We start from the raw sequence: 21,894 nt of genomic DNA on the forward strand, positions 1-21,894 counted from the left end.
TTTTAATGAGTTTCAATGTGACTGACAGATAGACCTCTTCAGTCGAAGTGGATCTGTGACGTCCGTTCGTCTGATGCACGGCGGACCGACTCCGCATCCACGGAGGTCAGTTAAAGACAGAGAGGATAACTATATAATAGTTTTGCCTTTAATATGCTTGCAAGATTAAATAGTACTGAATTACCATCATTTGTAAGCTTTAATCAATACTCATTAGCATCTAATGCTAAAGCTCTTAATAGCAGACTATATACTCAGATTACAATCGGACTTATGGCCTGATCAGAAGAACGTCTGACATGAAGAACTGAATCAGCAGACTGAGACGGCCTCTCTGGGGTTGTAGTCTCTCTTTTCACATTTCTCTTAACTATTTTCATATTTATGTTGTTTTCTCAGTTGTACTCTTAGTGACAAACGTAATATTTTTGTGAATCAAACGGCATAGATGCCAAATGTCTCGGTTCCCCTATGACCTTTCTGTGGCTAATTTTTAATCAGTTTTTAAGTCTTCTAATTCAATTAGAGAGGTTTTATTATTATTATTCAACATTTGAGACAAACGCTGGGAGCAGATGTGGTTCTCTGCAAAGAAAAATACTGTAAGTTTGTTGTGCAATGAAAATTTTTTATTTTACTGAGGATATTAAGTTTCTGTTGGTGTTCTATTAAATAAACCAGTCATTGTATTAAGTCTGCATCTATTGTGCTTTTGTTGTATCCAAAAGTCAAGACTTATCAATATTTATGCCCAATAAAAAACTTAGACATTTATAAAACAGCACTTGTAATGACTTGAGAAACTGGAGTTGTTTTAAAGGGATAACTTAGCAACTTTTTCATATTTTAAAATCAGTTTCTTGAGCCAGTCTGTGCTAAAATGACCCTTTACACCCGTCCCCTGTGGCCAGTATATTCCACTATGCTCTGGTGGGACTTAGAAAAAAAAAATTTGGTGACCTATCTGGCACTGCTGTCTGACTTCAGCACATTTCCTGCATGTTTTAGATCATGAACACAGCTGATTTGTTTAATTTAGTGACAAACCGCTCCTCTAGACACTTTGGAACGTTTCAGTTGTTAGATTAAGGTGTTAAAACAACGAAAGCACAGCGAGGAGATAAGTTTTGATCTCGCTTCGGACAATAGTGGTTGCTAAAAGCTAGCAAAACTGCCTAAGACAGCAGTGATACCCTCTGGTCTAGCCATTAGCTCAGCAGTTGTGTTGAACATAAACTGCATTCATACAAACAGCTGCTGCTAAGGATGCCATCTATAGTCACGAAACCCAAAACATCCTTTCAAGCATGCCCCCTAACAATTCACCAAAGATCCTAGAAATAAGCTTTAGGGGAGGATTTTTTTTCCTAATGCAGCTATTTTCAAATCTAAGTCTCTCAAATTGCATTTCCCCCTCTATACTGTACATGGTTCTCAGTTTGACCTTCAACAGATGCTTTAATCTCGCCTGTATTTACAACCAGCTACTGTTTGTCAGACAACGGGTTGCAACATTCCTACATACTGTTTTCTTCACTGATATGCAAATTAAGGCAACTGTTTCTGTGGTATGATGGGGGCTGCTCAGCTAAAAATAAATAAATAAATTAAGTAACGAAAGATTGTAAATATGGATGAAAAAGAATTTCTCATCAAAAAGATTACATCTGCAAGTGGTGATTGGAAAGAACCAACACTTTACAGCAGTATTCCAGGGTAATTTCCTTCTTACCGACAATAAAAGAATAATTAAATTATATAAATGCTGCACACAGAAATCCAGCCATATCTACACATTTATGATTGGTCAGTTGGTGTATAGTGGCCATGCTGCATCCGCATGCACAGATCATTCCCTATCCAGGCATCTGGACGGTCCAAATGTAGAGTAAGCTGCGTCTTTCGCTCATCTGCAGGGCATGTCAACAAAGTTCTGCAGGAAGTAGCTAAGGTCCTCAGAATTATTGCTAAATTTCCAAAATAGGCACTGAAAATTCATTCAAAATAGCAACAAAGTTGCTAAACTAGCAACACTACTTCTATACTACTCCCCGATAACAGAGCTTCTCAGCCTACAGCAGCTTGTGTGAGGGATGGGTGGATGTGACCAGCAGCAGCTTGTTTTCTTAAAGTGAAAGCCCTGCATTGGTTCATTCTGGAAGGTACTGAAAATGGTATAAAACTGCTGAAATCACTTTAGATGAGAGGACCTTCATGAAAAAAATCTTAAACACATTTTGTAAACACCTATAGACCTATTTACAATTAGTGTATTAAAAAGTCACAATCTGTCTCCTTTAACAAGCAGTTGAACAAGTCAAATATGAAGAAAATCATTTGATTCAACACTAACAGCCAGAGAATAGTGTCTGCAAGTTGTGCTGTAGTCACCTGCATGAGGAGTTTAAATCAGAATTCACTCTTTTGCAGATGATACTCAACTATATTTATACACAATGCCAGGTGAAGTATTTGGGAGCAACATTAGCTCAAGGGTTGAGTGGCTGCAAGATCTTAAAGAGGATTTGATCTCCATGCTGCCAAATGCTTAAAGAGCAAGTCACCCCCTACTAGAGTCTACTCCACTCCCACTTCCTGTTTGAAAAGTGCAACAAATGCTGTTGCATGGCAGGCCAAGAGGGCAGAGCTGTTAACAAATACACACACAGAGACTCACAATGACATTGTGACATCATAATGTACCAGCTAACGTCATAGTGCACCTCTTAACCAATAGCAAGATGCAGTGTAGCGTTTTTACCTGAAGACGGCACAACACTGAGTTTCATGCAGAATATATAAATTTTAACTAAGATGCACTTAAGTGCCAAATTATTGACTACGCGTGTCTACAGCACGATTAGACTCTCATTTATAGTTTATCAGCAAAAAAAGGTTGATTTGGGATGACTTGCTCTTTAAGTGTCCTTCAGCAAGGCAGTGACTCCTTCAAACATGGACGTAATTTTATCTCTAGAAGTGTGTGTGTGTGGGGGGGGGGGGGGGGCATGGGTGGTATCTTTACAGTGTGCTCTAATGGGAAACAGGCTTCAACACAAACGGTTGTTTTCTGCTTGGTCCTAGAGCTCAACCAGTGTCAATTTAATATAGTGTAATATTGTTTTTGGATGGTAAAAAGAGCAGAGGTCAAAACTTGACTTTGGAAAAAGTGTTAAGGACAGAATGAATGGGGCCATGTGTCGTGAGATTCTGAGCCAAAACCTCTTTCCATCAGTGAGAGCTTTGAAGATGAAACGTGGCTGGGTCTTCCAACACAACAATGATCCCAAACACACCGCCCGGGCAACAAAGGAGTGGCTCCATAAGAAGCATTTGAAAGTCCTGGAGTGGCCTAGCCAGTCTCCAGACCTCAACCCCATAGAAAATCTGTGGAGGGAGTTGAAAGTCCGTGTTCCTCGGCGACAGCCCCAAAACATCACTGCTCTCGAGAAGATCTGCATGGAGGAATGGGCCAAAATACCAGCTACTGTGTGTGCAAACCTGGTAAAGACCTATAGTAATCGTTTGACCTCTGTTATTGCCAACAAAGGTTATGTTACAAAGTATTGAGTTGAATTTTTGTTATTGACCAAAGACTTATTTTCCACCCTGATTTACAAATAAATTCTTTAAAAATCCTGCCATGTGAATTCATGGATTTTTTTCACATTCTGTCTCTCACAGTTAAAGTGTACCTATGATGAAAATTACTGACCTCTGTCATCATTTTAAGTGGGAGAACTTGCACAATCGGTGGCTGACTAAATACTTTTTTGCCCCACTGTAAAACAGTTTATATAAAGAGCAAATACATAATAAAAAGTACTGTATGAATCAAACCCTTTACAAGGTGTTTTTGCAGAGTCTGAATGAGGCTGTGTGAGACCCATTTAGTCGTGGTTTCTTTGTGGATCTGTTACAAACTTGAAGGTACTTAAATAAAATTCCTTTAACCAGTTCGTAGCTGGTTTTAAATTAATTTAAGTGGGATTAAATTGTCATGCATTTCCTTCAAGCTGTATTATGACAAAAGTGGTTCAGATCTAATTTAAATGAAATTTATTTTCTTTGTTTGTTGTTGCTACATTTTGTTGTGATGACAAAAGTAAAGACAATCTATGCACTTTTCTTTAGGGAGCTAAGGATGCTCCAAGCCCCCACAATGCGGGTGAAAAATTGAGGCAAACGCGAAAGTGAAATAAATTGCAGTTCCACCCTCATCCGCTGGGGGCTGGTGTCAGAAGCGAGCAAATCCTCATTGACTCCCATGTTAAAAATACCAATTTCACAGCAGAAATAAACATGTTTACAGCCTAGTTCCAAAACATGTTTTTGGTTTAAATTATCTAGTTTACACTCATGACAACTCTGAGGGGGGTGAATTTTTTTCTCATTCTTCTGTTTAAGTGTATTAAAAGCCTAAAATTCTGTATAATTAATGAGCATCAGACCCACGTGACCGCAGAGCTAGCTCCGGGGAAAGGCCTCAGCCTGAGCCTCGGCCTCGCCTGGAAACTGTTCGGTCAGTTTCAGTCTCTCAACTTAGACCATTAGTTGTAGTGTTTGTGCGTTCTTTTTTGGATATTATTTGTGCAATTGTTGGACAAAATGACTTGCTGTGGCATTAATTGCACTAATAGAGCATCCAAGGAGTCTCCACTTCATTTTTTTCGGTAAGTAAAATTATATTTATGTATTTTAGGTCACTGCCGAGCTGAGCTTAGATTTTAACATGTACTGTTTAACCATGAAATTTAAATGTAATAGGGTAAAACCCAGTGCATTTAACATAATGCTGCACTTTAGAAAATGGGTTGAAATATAACATGTTGGTGGAGCTGGGTTCTGACAATCGGCTTGTGGAGCTCTTCTCCCCTCCCCGCAGCTCGACGCATCTCTGTCTGATCGCGGCTTCTGTCTGCTGCGCGGGCTGCCGGCTTGTGGAGCTCTGGGATGGAAACCTTTCCACCCGGTTCTCCCCAGCGGCAGCTCTGCGCATCTCTGATCGCAGCGGCGCTTGTCTGCTGTGCGGCTGCCTGCTTGTGGAGCTCTCGGAGACCTCTGTGGTCCACCCGGTTTTACCCAGCGGTCAGCCTGGCTCATCTCTGACTCAGAAGCTCTGGTGTTGTGCACAGTTAACTCCGGTTGTAGCTAGGTTACTACTTCCGTTAGCTTAGCTCCCACCTCCGTGTTAGCTTTAGGTTAGCTTCAGGTTAGCTTGTAGCTAGTTCGACCGGGTGTCGTCAGTTGATCCCAGCCTTACAGCCCCACCCTCAGCTCCACCTCTCTTCCATTTTGTGGAATTGTCTGGGCTTGACGGAACCTGTGATACGGTCAAAATGGCGGTGGTGGCCACCTCCCATTTTAGTACAAAAACTTATTATTGGAGCCTTTGGAAACCCATTGTCCAATATTTATATGTCGATGGGAGGCTCGTGGTCAGAGTTACAAAATGTTATTCTGTCACTGATTCAAACATTTTAAAGAGATTTCCTTTATTGTGTTGATTTTTCATCGTCACCAGAGAATCCTGCCTTTCATAACTCAGCTAGAGTCACCCTCTTTACCTGAGGGCATCCATGGCTCTGATGACGTCTTCTCTCTGGTGGTGACCTGCTCCCAGTCAAGGTCATCATCTCGGCCTTGGCTGTACCCACACGCTGCCAGCGGTTTCTCAAAGCTACAGTCGCCTGTGACAAATAAAGAATGAAAAAAAAAGAGAAAATTATTTCCATTTTTACCATTAACTCGCTGCTCAAATGAATGCATATATAAATTAAATTCTTCTCCCTTTTTTTTCCTTCCTGGCAGTATTCATGATGCAATATGCAAGACAATGAGATGCATTTAAGTGAGACAGAATGAAGGATTACTGTAGCAGGCGAGGCACAACATACATTACCATCATTAGCGGCAAGGCAGTCCAATTTTACAATGACAAGTATGAAGTGTCCAAACTCCATCATCGTTAGACATTATGTTCCCAAACTGCACCACCAACGAGCATGAATTGATTTATTTTGCCTTGCCGGCCACAGAAGTTTGCTGTTCATGCACTCCTACTCCATGGAGCCACTCTAATCCTTTTTACAAGCTGCTTGCAAAATGACAGCAAGCAGCCATTAGAGCCAGACTTCAACCAAGCTTGGCGTGTGATCGATTAATACAAATACCCCTTTATTTCTCGCACCTTAAAGGCCACACAAAGAATGTGGAAGTTGATTTTTTCCCCTCCTTGCCCCAAAGTGCTTTTCAATCCACTCATAAATCTACAAAAGAGGAATGTCAGAGCAGCATGTGGCTGGAAGGCGTTCGTCCCGAATACAAAAACATGAAATATAAAGATGGCTTTGAGATGGCGGGAGGTCGTTTCCAGACGAGGCAGGTGACTTGGACAAAACACAGCCTTGCTTCAGATTTGTAATTATATTTGTTAATAACAGATGAGTGCTGCATTATTACGTTTCTTGCCAAAAACGAATCCAAATCCAGGACACGAAAACATTTGCTGGCAGGCAGTTAGTCAGCTTCAAAACAGAGACGACATACAGATTTGATTGCTTCTGGGAATGTCCTTTGACTCAGAGTCGACGCCTGGCCAAAACCAATATCTCATCTCTTACAAGCTCCCTCTGACATTCTGCTGCATAAAGGCTACAAGCTGGTGTTTTTGTCTTCCTATTTATCTCTCCGGTGACATTTACAGTACATGTGCAAATGAGCGCAGAACACAGGATAATTAATACCCAGCTCCACGGGGCAACTGATGATGATGTATTTGTTGCTTTCACCATCTTTCTGAGGGGGTGGACAAAGAAAAGTGTGTAAAGCATCGCAGGTAACAAAAAAGTGACATCGCTGAGAGCTTGTCCAGAAAGCTATTGTTAAAATCCGACGAGTGGGCCGTATCCAGGCTGCAACGAAGCCAGATGAACAATGTCTGTGAGAAAGGTTTAATAGTTCTACTGATGACTGATCAGTAACATCCATGTGGACAACTTTCTGATAGTTTTGCAACAGGAAACGGCGACACTTAACATCACAGCTAAGCACCGATGAGGTTACAGTTTGATAATTAAGATGTGATAGTTGGGAAGGGATTAGTGTGGAGCTGGCACGCATCCGGGACATTAGCATGATGAGTATTGGTGTCATATCGTGATAAAAGGCTGAAAATCAAAGCTCAAAATGAAGGGACACATTAACCTCTTCCACGCCATTGTTGAAAATGTGCATTAAACCACTTATGGCCTTAAAGAGTTACGATAACAAAGACTTACGATTAGTGTCTTCATCAAAAACCTGCCACAACCTGTCCTACACACTACTACGGCCCTCTGGTGGAGGATCTACAGGTGGTGAGAGCCAATTTTATTACTTACTTAATGTTACATTGTATAATTACACAATAACATTAAACAGATAATGACATTAGTTCTGTTCTGTTTTAGAAAGTTGATTTTTAAAATTCTAGTGACTTTTTCAGGTAACAGAGACAAACAACCAGCCAGACACTTACTAGGGAAACTTTAGAGTCCCAAGTTAACCTGACATGCATGTTTTTGGTCCATGGGAGGAAGCTGGAGCACCTGGAGAAAACCTACACATGCATGCTGACTCCATGCAGAAAGGCTTTGCTGGCGGGATTCAAACTGGCGACCTCCTTGTTGCGAGGTGACAGTTTTAGCAACTGCACCACCAGCTTAAAACCAGTTTTCCAAAGTTTTTACTGAATTTCAATAAATAATGAAAAGTGTTTCCTAATTGTTACATCTTTATTTTAGGCCCTTTATGGCACTATAAACATCTTAATACCGAGTTGTGATACCATGCTAACTTGGTTTAACATGGAACCTTGAGACTTGTTTTAATTACAGTGTTTTAACGATCAACAATACTCCTCTGGTTTAGTGTTTGTTGGTGTTAGCCTTGCATTCTACATAAACTACTCCATTAACCTGATGGGCAAATAATAAAAGGAAATGAGATGCACCTGAACCAGGAACTAGTAGAAAGCCAGATCGGAGAAGAACCTAAAACAGCATTAAGTCTTATTTCCTGATATTTGGACATCTCTCTTCTGATTGGTTAAAAGCGATGCGACCCTACCACTGGCTCCTTTTGCTCTGCAACACTGATGTTTTATCTCCATAAATAACTCAAGCCTGGAGGAGTTCTGCATGTGGTGGAGTTGATAATGCTAACTGTTAGCTTCTACTAATCGAGACATCCTCTGCTGTTTCCTGGACGCTAAACCAACAACAGCCTCCCTCATTGTGAGCCAAGATGGGTGAGTCCATGAATGTTAAGAGACAGTGTGATGTAGATCTGTCAGAGTTTTCTAATCCTAGAGTTCCACCATCTATTTTCTATCAAAGGCTAATGTAGGAGAACGGTGTAGGAGACTATTTTCATGTTCAGCCTGTATGAAAACATAGAGAGAATGATTATAATCAGAAATAATCATTAAAATGTTTTTTCAGTGTTCCATACCTTAAAGATTTTACTTTATTTTATTTATGTGCGTTAGGGTTAAGGTTAGTGTCCATCTGTGCAAACTTTGCAATCAGAATTGTTTCATTTTGCTAAATAAATGGATATTTGAACTTTATGCATCGTCTAGAATGGCGTTTCCACCACAAGGATAGACAAACTGGATGTTTGATGAGCCTTGCTGCAAAATAACCTCGACCCCTTGTTAATTAAAACCTCCACACCTTTAGATCATTCCTGCATTTGAGTTTAGCATCACAATACAGTTACACTTCCCTCCATCTGGACAAGAGAGTTGTGTTCCTGCAGTGGCTTCATATTTCAGACCACAAAGTTATGCTCAGCTTTTTTTTTTTTTTTTGCTTCCACAACTTTTTTCTCTATCATATTTTGAAAAGTACAACATGAATAAATAAAGACTCATCTTCATATCCAACTTTTACATGCAGACCGGTGCTGAATATCTCAACACATTTGAGGCTGTGAGGCAGCAACTCCAACTTCCAAACCATCCATGCCAAACTCAATAGCATTTTTAAAAAGCTGCTAATTGGCGCTACAGAATAGAGTGGGAGCTGGTTCGTCATCCTGGAAAGGAAGTTTTGTGATAATACCCACGGTATGGGAAATGTGCCGCCTGTAAAGGGTGTAACATTAAGTAAATGTAAAGCTGAAAGTTAGCCAAAAACATTTACCCGAACTGTTCTGCCAACCTTTACGAGGAAACTGTGAAGGTGACGCTGAAAAAGACCATTCACTTGTGGCTCAGACTGCTTGCTCTCCAAATAAATAACATTATTTGTGCTGCCAAAGTGTAACTTGAAGCACATTAACTCGAGTCTTTGGCCGCAGAGTCGCAACGAACTGGCTCCATTTCATCAATATTTTGCCTCGATGGTTTCAAGATCCCGTACCCTGTGCCGCCCGCCTCCCTCTAACAGCGTGGTGAAGCTCAAACAGACCCAAAGAGGTGGCTTTTATTAGTGTTTGATATTTAAATCAATGGCTCTGGCAGGAAGAAAAACATATTCCAAGTCGGTGGGAGAATTGTGCAGGAAAAACCTTCAAAAAGATGCAAGATGCAATGCAAACAGAGCCTGATTCACGCTTAATTTTGAGAGGTTATTTCTTTTTTAAAATGTCACAAATGTTTCAATAATGGATCAGGAAAATGAAGGAGACTCAGTGAGCAAATTAAAACAAACCACTAAGAACCCTGCTCTGTTAACAGTAATCGATTTGTTTCAAAAAGAAATGCATGAAAAACGATTTATTTAGGATTTTTTCTGTTTCAAATGACAATCCATGTGGTGAAAATAGACAAAATCACATGTTTTTTAGTTTGGTTTGTGATTCACGCTGCATAAATCCAATCCTCAAACTCATTGATGAAGACCAGCTATTAGGAAGACAGGTTAACGGTGTGAACAAGCAATAAATCAGTCGGAGCCACTTTGATCCCTCTGTGTTGGAAAATTCTTCAATAACGCCTGAATCTGTCTATTGACCTACCATGCAACTGTTCCGCCAAGAACATCAAAGCCCAAGGCTCCCGCAAATGCCGCGCGTTACAAGAAGTTTATTTTAAGTGTGTGCGACTTTGCCGGTGTGTAGTAAATCAAAAACAAAACACATCACAGACAACATGTGGTGTGTCAGCAGTACAAACAAGCATCTCTGACTGTACAAATTCATGCAGACGAACGCATCAGTCACAAGCATCATAATAGTTCTTCCCCCTGCGGGAGGTGCGTGTCGCTGCCAGTGTGTGGCACAACCCGCATATAATCAGACTCAACAGCTGCTGAAATAGATATTCCAAAGAGGAGCTGCCAACTCTCAGAAGGAGATTTAACTTTCAATAAATGCCTCTATGAGGTGTGGGCAGTCTGGGAGAACAGGGGAATGCGCTCCACCCAGTCAACACTCGCCTTTCAACAGAAGCATGCTGCTTGAAGCTTAAAAGGTGGCCCTAGATATGTCACAAAACAATTTATTCCTGAGTGAAAACACACAATAGTCTTTATATTCTCATGCGGAGCGCATTTCAAAGGAAATCTAGCCATCTTTTCCTCGACCGAGCCAGAGGCCAGAATCAATATCTCAACCCCTCGGTGCTGGAGCCAATTTCTCCTAAAGATTTTCAAGTCTGACTTAAAAGGCCTTTTGTTATTGCACCTGTAACAAAAGTAAACTTTCAGCTTTAAAAGCAGTGCGTGTGTGAGTGAGTGTGTGTGTGGAAGTTTTGTACTGTAGCGGTGTGCTGTGTGAGCGTTGTTCGGAATAACAAACAATAAAAGGAGAGGGTGACCATGGAGGCAGACTTGGTGCTGATGGATGAATGAAGGATATTGTACGTCTAAAGCTCTGATCAGTTCTACGACTGTTTCAATTGCTTACGCTGAGAATTATTACAATTCTAGCTTTACTGTCAATATTTGGAGGTAAAGTGATCAATATTAAATAAACATTAAATAAATCCTGATTTGGCTGGTATTTGCCCTCTTGGATGTATATATTTGCTTTCATGCTGCGAGTTCAATTACAGATCTAATGTCACTCTTTTAGGTGAAAGTCACTCCAAACATCATCATAATGTCAAAAAACAATAAAAGTGGGAAAAATGTATTCATCCATCCATTCTCTTCTGCTTACTCTGAGTCAGATCACAGAGGCTGCAGCCTAAGCAGAGACTTCCCTCTCTCCAGCCACCTGGACCAGCTCCTCCGGGGGAATCCCAAGGTATTTCCTGGCCAGCCGAGAGACATAGTCCCCCCAGCATGTCCTGGGTCTTCCTTTAGGTCTCCTCCCATTTGGACGTGCCTGGGAAGCCTCACCAGGGAGGCATCCTATGCCCGAGCCACTTCAACTGGCTCCTCTTGTTGTAGAGCCCCTCCCGGATGACGTGCTTCTCACTCTATCTCCAAGGGAGAGCCCAGACACCCTGCAGAGAAAACTAATATCGGCCGCTTGTATCTGCAATCTTGTGGTTTCGCAAATCAACCTGAGACCTGGAGAGTTTCACCTTCCGGCTCAGCTCTCTCTTCACCACGACAGACCAGTACAACTCCCGCATCACTGCAAATGCAGCACCACCCATCGATCTCCCGATCCATCTTTCCCTCACTCATGAACAAAACCCTGAGATACTTAAACTCCTCCTATTGGACCATCCGGTTGTCGGTCTTGCTGAACCACCACATTTTTCCGGGTCCTCCACTCACAACACGCAACAGAACATAATGGTGTGAGAGCTTCTCCGCTCAATAATATCAGAGAAGGTGAAACAGCCGGCTGCTACCACTTCAACTTTAGAACAAGCTAGTTCCAAAGAGAAAAACACTGTTTGAAGTCACAGACAACAAAAGACATTTGGACCTAGAAAACGGCCACTAGTGTTTAGCACTATCTCGTTTTCTCTGGCATAACGGGTTTCTGGTTCTGGTGGACGCTGAACCAGTGAAGATACACAAGTGGAGGGAATTCAGCCATTGAATCATGTGTTTAGGAGCAGGAGATCAACTAAAACATGCAGGATAATGGTCTTTAAGAACCAGAGCAAGTTAATTAAGTGCCTCGTGGTTTTTATCTTGAGAGGCACAAAATAAAAAAAAATGTTTCTTCTCCATCCAATATTCAGAGCAATGTGTAAAAATAAGCCCACTGACCCCCAGCAGCTCCCAAATGTTCCCTTTTTTGCTTTTCACACAGAACATTGCAGGCGTGTCCTTCTGCTTCTGTTTTTAAACTCAAATGCCACTTTTCACAGGAAAACCACGTGACTTTGCTATGATAGACTGTAGTTTGCACTGGCTTGGCGTACCCTACCAGACCCTATAGCTACATCACTTCTCCCATCCCAGTGTCAGATATCATTACTTCAAGACCTTCTTATCCTATCTGCCAATTCCGCAGTTACAATTATTCCAACCTGTTCTGTCGGAGAAGGGAAATCACAGGTTTGCCCTTCGCCCCAATCTGCTTTGGTGTCTGCAGTTGTTTTAACAAACATCGTGTCTGCTGGCAACCCAGCAGCCTGAAACCACAAGGCAATCTTGGGTAATTTAAAACCAATGTCGACTATCTCCCTCCACCACGGCCAGTGTAGAGCTTCAGAATCCTGCAGCTAAGCCCCTTAGGGACCGATAGGCCTTTTCAGTCTGGCCCTATTTCACGTATCTATTGGCAGCTCCTGCCAACTTCTATCTCTGCACTGAATTGCATGTATATGTACTCTGTGTGGGGACTTTGAACTGTGGGAAGGGATTTAGGCGATCAATCTCAATATCATTATCAATCACGCCTTGCTGTTCACCACATCGATTTGAGGGGAAATAAAGAAGTTGGAGTGAAGATTTCCACTGATAATCTCCTTGGCTGAGCCCCGTGCTTGTCAGCAGTGTTTCGCAAAGCAAAACCGACTAACCACATCAAGCGTGACAAAGCTAAATGAGGACAAAAAGGCGGCATTGCATGGTAAAGTTTAAAAAAAGGTCATGAGTATTTACTTTCAGAATTCGGTGCAGAAATAAATCATTTCACTAAACTTATTCGGGACTCTGTTTAGCTCAAAATCCTCTCATTATAAAAATGGTGTTGCCTTTCCAGGTTTTTTTTAATTATTTGTCTTGTCAACCAAACATCAACTTGATGAATGTGCGTTACATCCGGGGTGCAGCATAGCTCCTGATCAAACATGCCCATGTGCATGGTTAGATGTACATCGGAGATGACAGGCAGCCTTCTCCTCAGATATGCTAAATTTTGACAGATGATTTTCGAGCCGCGTGTGCCAGCGCAGGGCTCGGCGTTCTCTTCCACTGCGCCTGTCAAGAACTTCCAGTAAATGACTTCAAATCCATCTCCATTCCGTACAACCTGCCAGGCACCAATTAAGATGAATATGGATTCTAACTCAGAGACGCAGAGGGTCCTTATTGTCATTTTCCCCTAAGTAATAAAAATGAGCGTGTCAGGTCTGCCTGTGTGAAAGTATCTCACAGCGATAGCCTCAAACTGGTTTTGTTAATTATTATTTTTTAATCAGTGCTCGGCTGAATCTTTAGGGGGAATTTAAGCTTTCCTGAGTGTTTAGTTAAAACGGCTTACGGCTTTTGCTGCATCCTGACTCTCACTCAACAGCAACAAGACTAGTTAACAATGGCTTCCACTCCTGCTGCTCCTCATTCAGAGTTCTGCAAACAGAAAGAGCTACAGTTTGTCTGTCTCGGTGCGTCTTCCCTCCAGAAAGAGAAAATGATGCTGTTTCCTATTCAGCTTAATGCCTGACAGAGAGGAATAGGCTTGTTTGGCTCCCATTTCCTGGCGTTCGGTAAGCCCCCAGGAATGATATGATGTCTGAACATAAGAGGCGCTTTAATAAAATGACTGTTTGTCTGTTGGAGAAGTTAAAGCAGCAGATGAGAAGATGCAGGGTTACATGCTTTATTTGTCAAATGTCTAAAAAAAATACCCCCCCCCCCCCCCCCAAAAAAAAAACATTCTGCTGTCTGAGTCTGATTTCTGTGAAACTTGTGCTGCAAAAAGGCGTAATTCCTCTGTGGTGGTTCACATTAGAGCTGCAAAATGCATCACATTTGTACCCCAGTTGTATTTAGTTTCCAAAATAACACAAAGCACAAAAATCAAATGTAATTAAACTTTGATGCATCAAAATTGCATTTGTCTTGTGGTTGTATTTTGAAAAGCAGTGCAAATAAAACATGGCAGAATGAGGGCAAAACATACCGTAATAAATAATTGTTAATTATGACCGCTAATTGTTCTGTCATGCAGAGTCCAGCAATATGTTTATAGAGATCAATGTTTAAGCTCTTCCTTGCTTTTATGGCCACACTATTTGATCATCATTCATTGCTAAAATATCCATTTTCTTTACCCGCTTATCCTCGCAGGGTCACGGGGGAGAAGGGCTAGTGCACCCTGGACAGATTGCCAGTCCATCGCAGGGCAATGCTAAAATATTTATTTGATAAATATCTTATTCTAAAGGAGTCCAGATCATGTTTTCTACAAGTCCATGTTGAGTGAAAACAGGTGATTATGGTTTCCTGACTGATGCAGATCTATGTTACACCCCTTAAAATGTGAACTCTGGGCCTTACAAGTTTTACATAAGGGATGCTTGTGGTGCCTGCAGGCCATTTTCAGCCCTTAGAGTGACTTTGTGCAGCTTGCAACATCATTTGACAATGTGAACACATGCAGGTTAGTGACCTTTATTCAGAATTTTTAAGTGTAATTATGCTGACGCACGGCTTAACCCAAACAATTTTTAAAGTTTATCTAAATAAAAGCGAAGAAGAAATGGTCTTTTATATAGTGCCTCTGAAGACAGAAATCACAAGGCACTTCACAAGAACAAAAATGAAAATGATTAAAAAGTATCATAAAAATGGGAAAAATTGTGATTAAAAATGTGAGGAAAGGGAAAAAGAAAAATGAATAAGAAAGAGGTCATCAGTGGATCTCAGGAATAACAGAACTGGTAAAAAGGGATACGGAGAGGGTGGTGATGAAGGTCACACCAACGTTTTCAGCTGCTTTTTGAAGGAGACCACTGAGTACACTGATCTCAGGCTCAGGGGGAGTGTGGTGGCTACAGCAGAACATGACCAGTGGCCTTTAGCCTGGTTGTGGAAAAACAACTGTAAACTATTTTTATAACAAATGTATGCATTAATCTCTAATCAACAAATTCTTGTGTTTTTTACTATCACTTTTCAGTTAAGACTCAAATTTTAACTAAATGCTACATCATTACGTGCCATCCTGCTCATCCTCCTCCTCATCATCATCATCAGCAGCAGCAGCATCATCATCATCATCAGCATCTTTATTTATAGAGCCCTTTACAGGCATGAGACATGCCACCAAAGTGCTGCACAGTAACAACTTTTTACTGATAAAATCACCCATGACAATTAAGGCCAACATGTAAAAACAGAATAAAATCACGTAAAAGATCAATAACATCTAACCCAGAGAGTTAAAAGACGTGTCTCAAGGCAGACTGCAAAAATTGTATTTTCAGATCAAGATAAAAAAAATCTACCCATCAAATTTAGCAATTTACCTATGCCTCTCAAATAGACTAGCTCATTATTTCCAAGTTTATTTGTTCATTTTTATAATTTTACAAATGTATTTATTTTATGTTGTGCACTGCATGAAAAAGGTCTGAACGACGTGGCTTTACGATATAAAAAAAAACCATGAAAATGTTGTTCCTGCAAGACAAAACCTATTGGTGATATCCGGTCAAATATAAGCTTTGGTTAAATGATCATATTACGGAGTTTTGTGTCCCCTGTGTAGTGTTATGCATTTTACTAATGAGCTATGCTGCATCATTCCCAGAATGTTTCCGGCTCAAGAGGAGAAATAAATGCAGTGCTCCTCAACGTAATCATGAAGAATAATCAGGATTTTAATAGATAAAAACCCCGCCAAGCCTACTCCACGTATCAAGACTAGTAGTTAAAAGTTCTTCCTGGCCAATTTCAAATTTGAACAAGTTAAGATGAGATGTTTGCCACAGCTCCGAACCATGAAAGACAAGAAATCTCAGAGTTTCCTGTGAAAAGTACATCCACACACAGACAGGAGCTCAATGCTAAAAACAACTCCTACCTCAGTGGATGACTTTCTATAAACTGAACTTCTTCCCTCTTTTAGTTTTCCAGAGTGTAATTTGTTGAACATGCAAGTAACAATGCCAGAAATCAGCCCAAAGAGAGATTTCCTCTAGAGAAGAGCATAATTATGTTTGATCACAGAACAAACAAGAACATGAACACGCGTTGTTGGTTTTTCTAAATGGACCAAATGTCGGTTTGATGCACAGAGGAGGAAATGATTCAAGGTTAAATGTCAAAGTATCTGGATGTTGCTAAAGCTAATTAAAAAATGAAAATAAGAAGAAATGTTGGATCAATTCCTCTTCCGAAGGAGGGAAAATCTAGGTCACAGCCGGTCTGATCAAATTAAGAAAATATTATTTTGCTTTTCTCTCAGGATGAGTCGACAATCGTAAGTGCAACGCAGCTAATCTCTCGTCGTGCTGAGCTCGGGACACCTGATCGGGAATGACAGCGCACAGGTGGAAGGCCCGTGTCATGAGGACCTGAGCTCTCCCCTGACAGGTGTGGCTCAAGAGATTTCAGTCCCAGTGGGAGCCCTTTTAAAGCGGCGTCTCCTGGTCTTCACCTGCACTCTTCAAACAAATTCAGGCTCTTTGTCTCTCAGCTGAAGCCTCATACGTCAGCTCCCTGAAAGAGAAGTGTTACGGCCCGGCTTAATCCTCCTGGAACCGGCGCTGAAAGCAGGAGGCGTTCGAGGACAGTTTTCAAATTTGCTGCTTGTGCCGAGTTCTTGTTCCTAGCAACAGGAGCTTCTGAAGGCAGATCTGTGTTGATCTCAGAACAGGTGTGAACAGCAACGTTTTACAGTTGTGAACTTCTCACTTCTTACAGCTATGACAATTGAAAACATCCTGGATAATTAGAGCAGTGCAGACCACCAACAGCATGCATCATGTGATCAGGATGAAAATATTATCTTCTGCATGATTTTGTCTTATTAGCCTAAAGCTACTGCTCTAAATTACATCACAGTTAATTTCCTCAAAGTCAAATAAGTGCCGCCCATTATCACAGTTATATTGACATAAAGGATTTTTCTAATTAGGGAAGCTCCGAGTCAAACATCATCACAACCACATTAGTCAAGATTTATAGGTAAATTATGTGTATTCTTCGTGGAAATGCATCACGTTTTGTTCCTGCAAGGCGACAGTCTAATCACAGTTTTAACACACATGGCATTAAAGCCATTTAGTATCAGCTTGATTCCAGACGGTTTCAGTTTCACCTCTTTTTTGCATTAATTTTATTTCTGTGGAGGTCTCAAGCCATGACGTTGAGTTATTTAAACACTTGGAGATAATTTGTCACAGGATTAGTCAAATAGGAGTTTTGTAAGATGTCAGTTTATCGAGTCTCAAATCCTTAGGCTTACACTTAGGCACCCTACGGTGGGCCAGGATAGAGGTGGCGTGGACAAGGAAGTGTGCAGTTGTAGCTACTCTGTTGGACCAGGCTTCAGGCTGGGACTGGACCTTCATTTACATTCTGGATATTTCCTGTATATCCTGCAATGCAAAACATTCTCCTTTGTTGTTTTCCTGTCATCCAACAAGACTGTTAGCAGTTGCTCTGACTATCATTAGCAGTAGCTCGTGCTATTACCGCGACTAACGTTTATATATTACTGATGTTGAAATGAGTTGAGATGAAATTTTAAGGGTGGTTCTTCAAGTTTATCCGTCCATCCATTTTCCTCCTCTTATCTTAGGTCGGGTTGCGGGGGCAACAGCCTAAGCAGAGAAGCCCAGACTTCCATCTCCCAAGCCACTTGGGCCGGCTGCCCTGGGGCAATCCTAAGGCTTTCCCTGGCCAGCCAAGAGACAGTCCCTCCAGCAAGCCCTGTGTCTTTCTTTAGGTGTCCTCCTGGTTGGACGTGCCCAGAAAACCTCCCTAGGAAGGCATCCAGGAGGCATTCTAACAAGATGCCTGAGTCACCTCAACTGGCTCCTGTTAATGTGGAGGAGCAGCGGATCTACTCCAAGACCCTCCTGGGGGACTGACCTTCTCACCCTATCTCTAAGGGCCGCTTGTATCCGTGATCTCATTCTTTCTGTAACTACCCAAAGCTCGTGACTACAGGTGAGGGTTTGAACTTAGATAACGTAAATTGAGACAACAGACCGGTACAATGTCCGCGTTACTGCAGACACAGCCCCAATCCGCCGATCGACCTCCTGAATCATCCGTCCATCACTCGTGAACAAAACCCTGAGATGCCTAAACTCCTGCACTAAAGTCAGGACCTCGTCCCTGACCTGGAGAAGGCGTTCTAAGCTCATGATGTGTTAAACCAGTTTAGCTCATGAACTGTTTCTCCGTGGCCATTACAAAATTACTCATCTTCATAGGAAAGCAGGTCAGAAACAGCGCAGATCTTTTGGTAAATTTGACACCTGAGCTGTCTATTGTTAACAACAACAATGGAAACGTGGTTCTAAATTCTAGGACTGCTTTAAATGACCCTGTGCAATTCCAGCTTAGAGCATGCAATCAGATAAAACAACAAAAACATAAATAATAGAAGGAATTTCTTGATTAGTATTTTTGCTGGTATTTGTTTTAGGGGTTCACGTTGCCTAAACCCAAAACCATGTTACTACCATCACACCTCGGTTTTGCTGGCTTTAAGTAAGAAATTTCCCTTTTTTATCATAATGTCAGCCTGATGTTTTATTTTTAAGAAACAGGGTGGACTCATCAGGCAACGCTTTTCTCTGACTCTATAATCTTTTTTTTCATAAGAACATTTTTTATGTTTTCAAAAACAGTACAGACCTAAGAAACTGATTTCCAAGTGATTTTGCATTGACTGATAATGTTCTAAAGGATGGGACAAAAGGTTATTTTAGAACATTAGAAAGTTTGGAGTGGCTGAGTGACAGTTTGAGTGACAGTTGAGGTGGCTCTGGCATCTGGTCAGGATGCCTCCTGGACGCCACCCTGGTGAGGTTTTCAACCGGGAGGAGGCCTAAAGGTAGACCCAGGACACGTTGGCCTCGTCCGAGCGACAGCGATGAAAAGTTGAAAATATTTCAACTTTCTGGGATCGCGTCACTGGGTTGCCTGTGCACGACACATGCACGAGCGCAAAATTTCACACGCACGTTTTTCGCGTTTTGCTTGTTAGGAGAGAGAACCGCAATTATCTCTTTGTCGCCCATGTCTCATTGAAAATGGATGGAGGAGAGGCGATGTCGCCTCCCGTGTGTCGAGCCCATTAGTCTACTGCCCCCGCAACCCGACTCTGGATAAGCGGATGAAAATGGATGGACGGATAGAAGATTTTGAGCCAACTTCAGTGAGTTCAGCAGACTGTGTTAGATTTTCTAACTACAGACCAATAATTTGACCCTTTTAATTTCTCTTTAACAAGACTGTTTGAAGAACCTTCACATAAGGAATTAATGCAGCTGTGTCCAACACTGGTCCTCTCGGCCCCTACCTAGTACGTTTTAGAGGTTCCTCTGCCTTAAACCAGTCAGGGATAAACCACTCTGCAGCTTGTTTTAAATCATGCTGTGCATCAAGATAAAGTCTTGCTTGGTTGGTTTACTGCAAACATTCTTATAGTAAGAAACATCACCATAACATCTTCATTTAGTTCCACATTAAGACCTATTTTGAAGTAATATTTAATTAAATCGATGCCAGCGATAACACAAACAAAGGGAATGGATTTAATATGCCTTTTCTTTTAGTGTATTTTCATTTAAGTCATTCGCAATGCCCATTCCTTTAAAAGGAATAGTTAATCATCTTAGTGGAGATGCTTCTTTGTGTTCCTGCTGAAGCAGCCTTTCCAACAGAGATTTCCTGGAGTCTGGGCCGGTTGCTTGGCAACGCCACAATGGTTTTGTAAGAATTAAAGAAATGGATGTAATGCATTAATAAGTGAACTTAGGTTGAGATGAATGTTGTAATCGTTAGTTTGAGTAGATTTGCATTAAAGATGGCTGGATGGAGTTGCTTATTTACATCCATCAGACTTGAGGTGATCTACTCAACTGTTAGAAAAATGGGGAATGTCTCCAAAATCATAAATGTTTTTTGCTCTCTGTTGCAGAAAAAAATGTATAGAACACGTTCAAATGGACTTTGTGTAAATCGCTTATTTTGAAGCAGATTTAAGGACCAACCAAACTCAGCAACCAGTTTTACTTGTTATTTTTGAAATATGATTGGTCACTGAGCTCAAAACACATGCAGGCTACATGTGAAAATAACCTTCTGTTTCCTGTATTAGCCGCTGATAGAAAAAAGACAGAGAAGCTCTCAGATTAGAAAAGCCACTCAGATCTATGTCACTCTGATAATTAGCATTCACGAACTCACCCATCTTACTCATGACGAGGACAAAGCTGTTTATTTAGCAGAGCACGTCTCAGCTAGTAGAAGCTAATCATTAGCATTAGAAACTCCACCCTATGGCAGAACTCCATCAGGCTTGTGTTATTTGTGGAGATAAAACATCAACGTTGCAGAGCTGACTGAGTCTGTGGTAGTCACGTTGCTTTTAGCCAATCAGAGGTGAGATGTCAGAATTTCAGGAAATCAGACTCCAAATCCTGACATCTTCTGCACATCTCTGCTCCATTTCCTGAAACAGGCGCACCAGAGCTGTTTTCCCCACAGATGAACTAATTTGGAGACTACTGCAAATGTGTTGAGAAAACGAGTGAACTTGGTCTTTAAATTCTACATTATTAAAGAGTGAAGCGTAACAAACCAGCAGAAGACAGCTGTTTAAAGTTAATCTAAAGGTAATTTGACGATAATGCATGCACAGGTCACCTCTCTCCAGAGCAACATAATAATGCATAACAAATGAAACTTTTCAGCTGATTTGTTATCAGTTCAGACAGTCAAGTGGCATGAATAAATCAGGGATACAACGGAATTCCCTCGCCCATTAATGTTATTAATTTTTAAATCTAATTATTGAAGGTCTGCTTGTGACCCATTTCCTGATTTAAGCGTTCCATCAGAATCCCACACGTCACAGAGGAACCTTTAATGTTTTTAATGGAGCTGGAGATCCTGCAGGGTGTTCCTCTAGGGGACCTTTAGGCTCCCCTTCTCTCCACTCCCCTAAAGGAGAATATTACGACCTCCCATCCAGGTGAATGATTGCAGGTATTAATCTGGAGCACAAAAAAGTGGGCTTTCTCAGGCCGAGTGCCTCTCTGATCTCTTGTTGCGCTGCAGGTTTCATTACCAGGATGACAGGTCAGTATAAAGTCACAGCGAGAGCACTTTCTGAGTGGGGTGGGGGGGGGTGGGGGGGTGGGGGGTGGGGGATTTACAATGGAAGGTGGATAGTGAAAAGAAGCCAAGTGAGTACAGTTAATGTAAAGTTTAAAGTAAAGCTAGAGCAGTGTAAAGGCCGCTTCAGTTAAACAGACCAACCTCAACAAGCTCAGCAAATCAACAAAGACCTTACAAGATCAGCTCATAAAGAGTATACAGCAGCTTCAACGCTGTCTGACTGGGGCGCAAACGCATTCATGAGATTATTTAAACTCTACAATGAGTCTGAATTTAGAAAATAATCCCCTTTGCAAAGAAAAGGTCTGCAGCCACGACGATGGGCATGAGGCAAACAGCACTATTTTAATAATGGCAATCAAATGAAAAGAAATGTAACTTGAAAGCTAAACTTTCACGAATAGGAAGCCGAAGACTGACTTGCATTCAATGCTCCAAGTTTTGACACAAATAACTTTTTCTCCTCCAA

General features: G+C 41.4%; 1 protein-coding gene across 7 annotated transcripts in view; it reads right to left on the minus strand.

Moving 5' to 3' along the window:
- The window catches only part of ptprma (protein tyrosine phosphatase receptor type Ma), a 244,746-nt gene that overhangs the window by 182,522 nt on the left and 40,330 nt on the right, over nucleotides 1–21,894 (minus strand). For all 7 annotated transcript variants that reach the window (XM_070541591.1, XM_070541590.1, XM_054742532.2 and 4 more), the window contains exon 2: nucleotides 5,568–5,690. In XM_070541591.1, the coding sequence (XP_070397692.1) occupies nucleotides 5,568–5,690 (123 nt within the window). The remainder of the gene's footprint in view (nucleotides 1–5,567; nucleotides 5,691–21,894) is intronic.

Source organism: Nothobranchius furzeri, chromosome 11, assembly GCF_043380555.1.
Source record: "Nothobranchius furzeri strain GRZ-AD chromosome 11, NfurGRZ-RIMD1, whole genome shotgun sequence".
In the NCBI taxonomy this organism is placed as follows: Eukaryota; Metazoa; Chordata; class Actinopteri; order Cyprinodontiformes; family Nothobranchiidae; genus Nothobranchius; species Nothobranchius furzeri.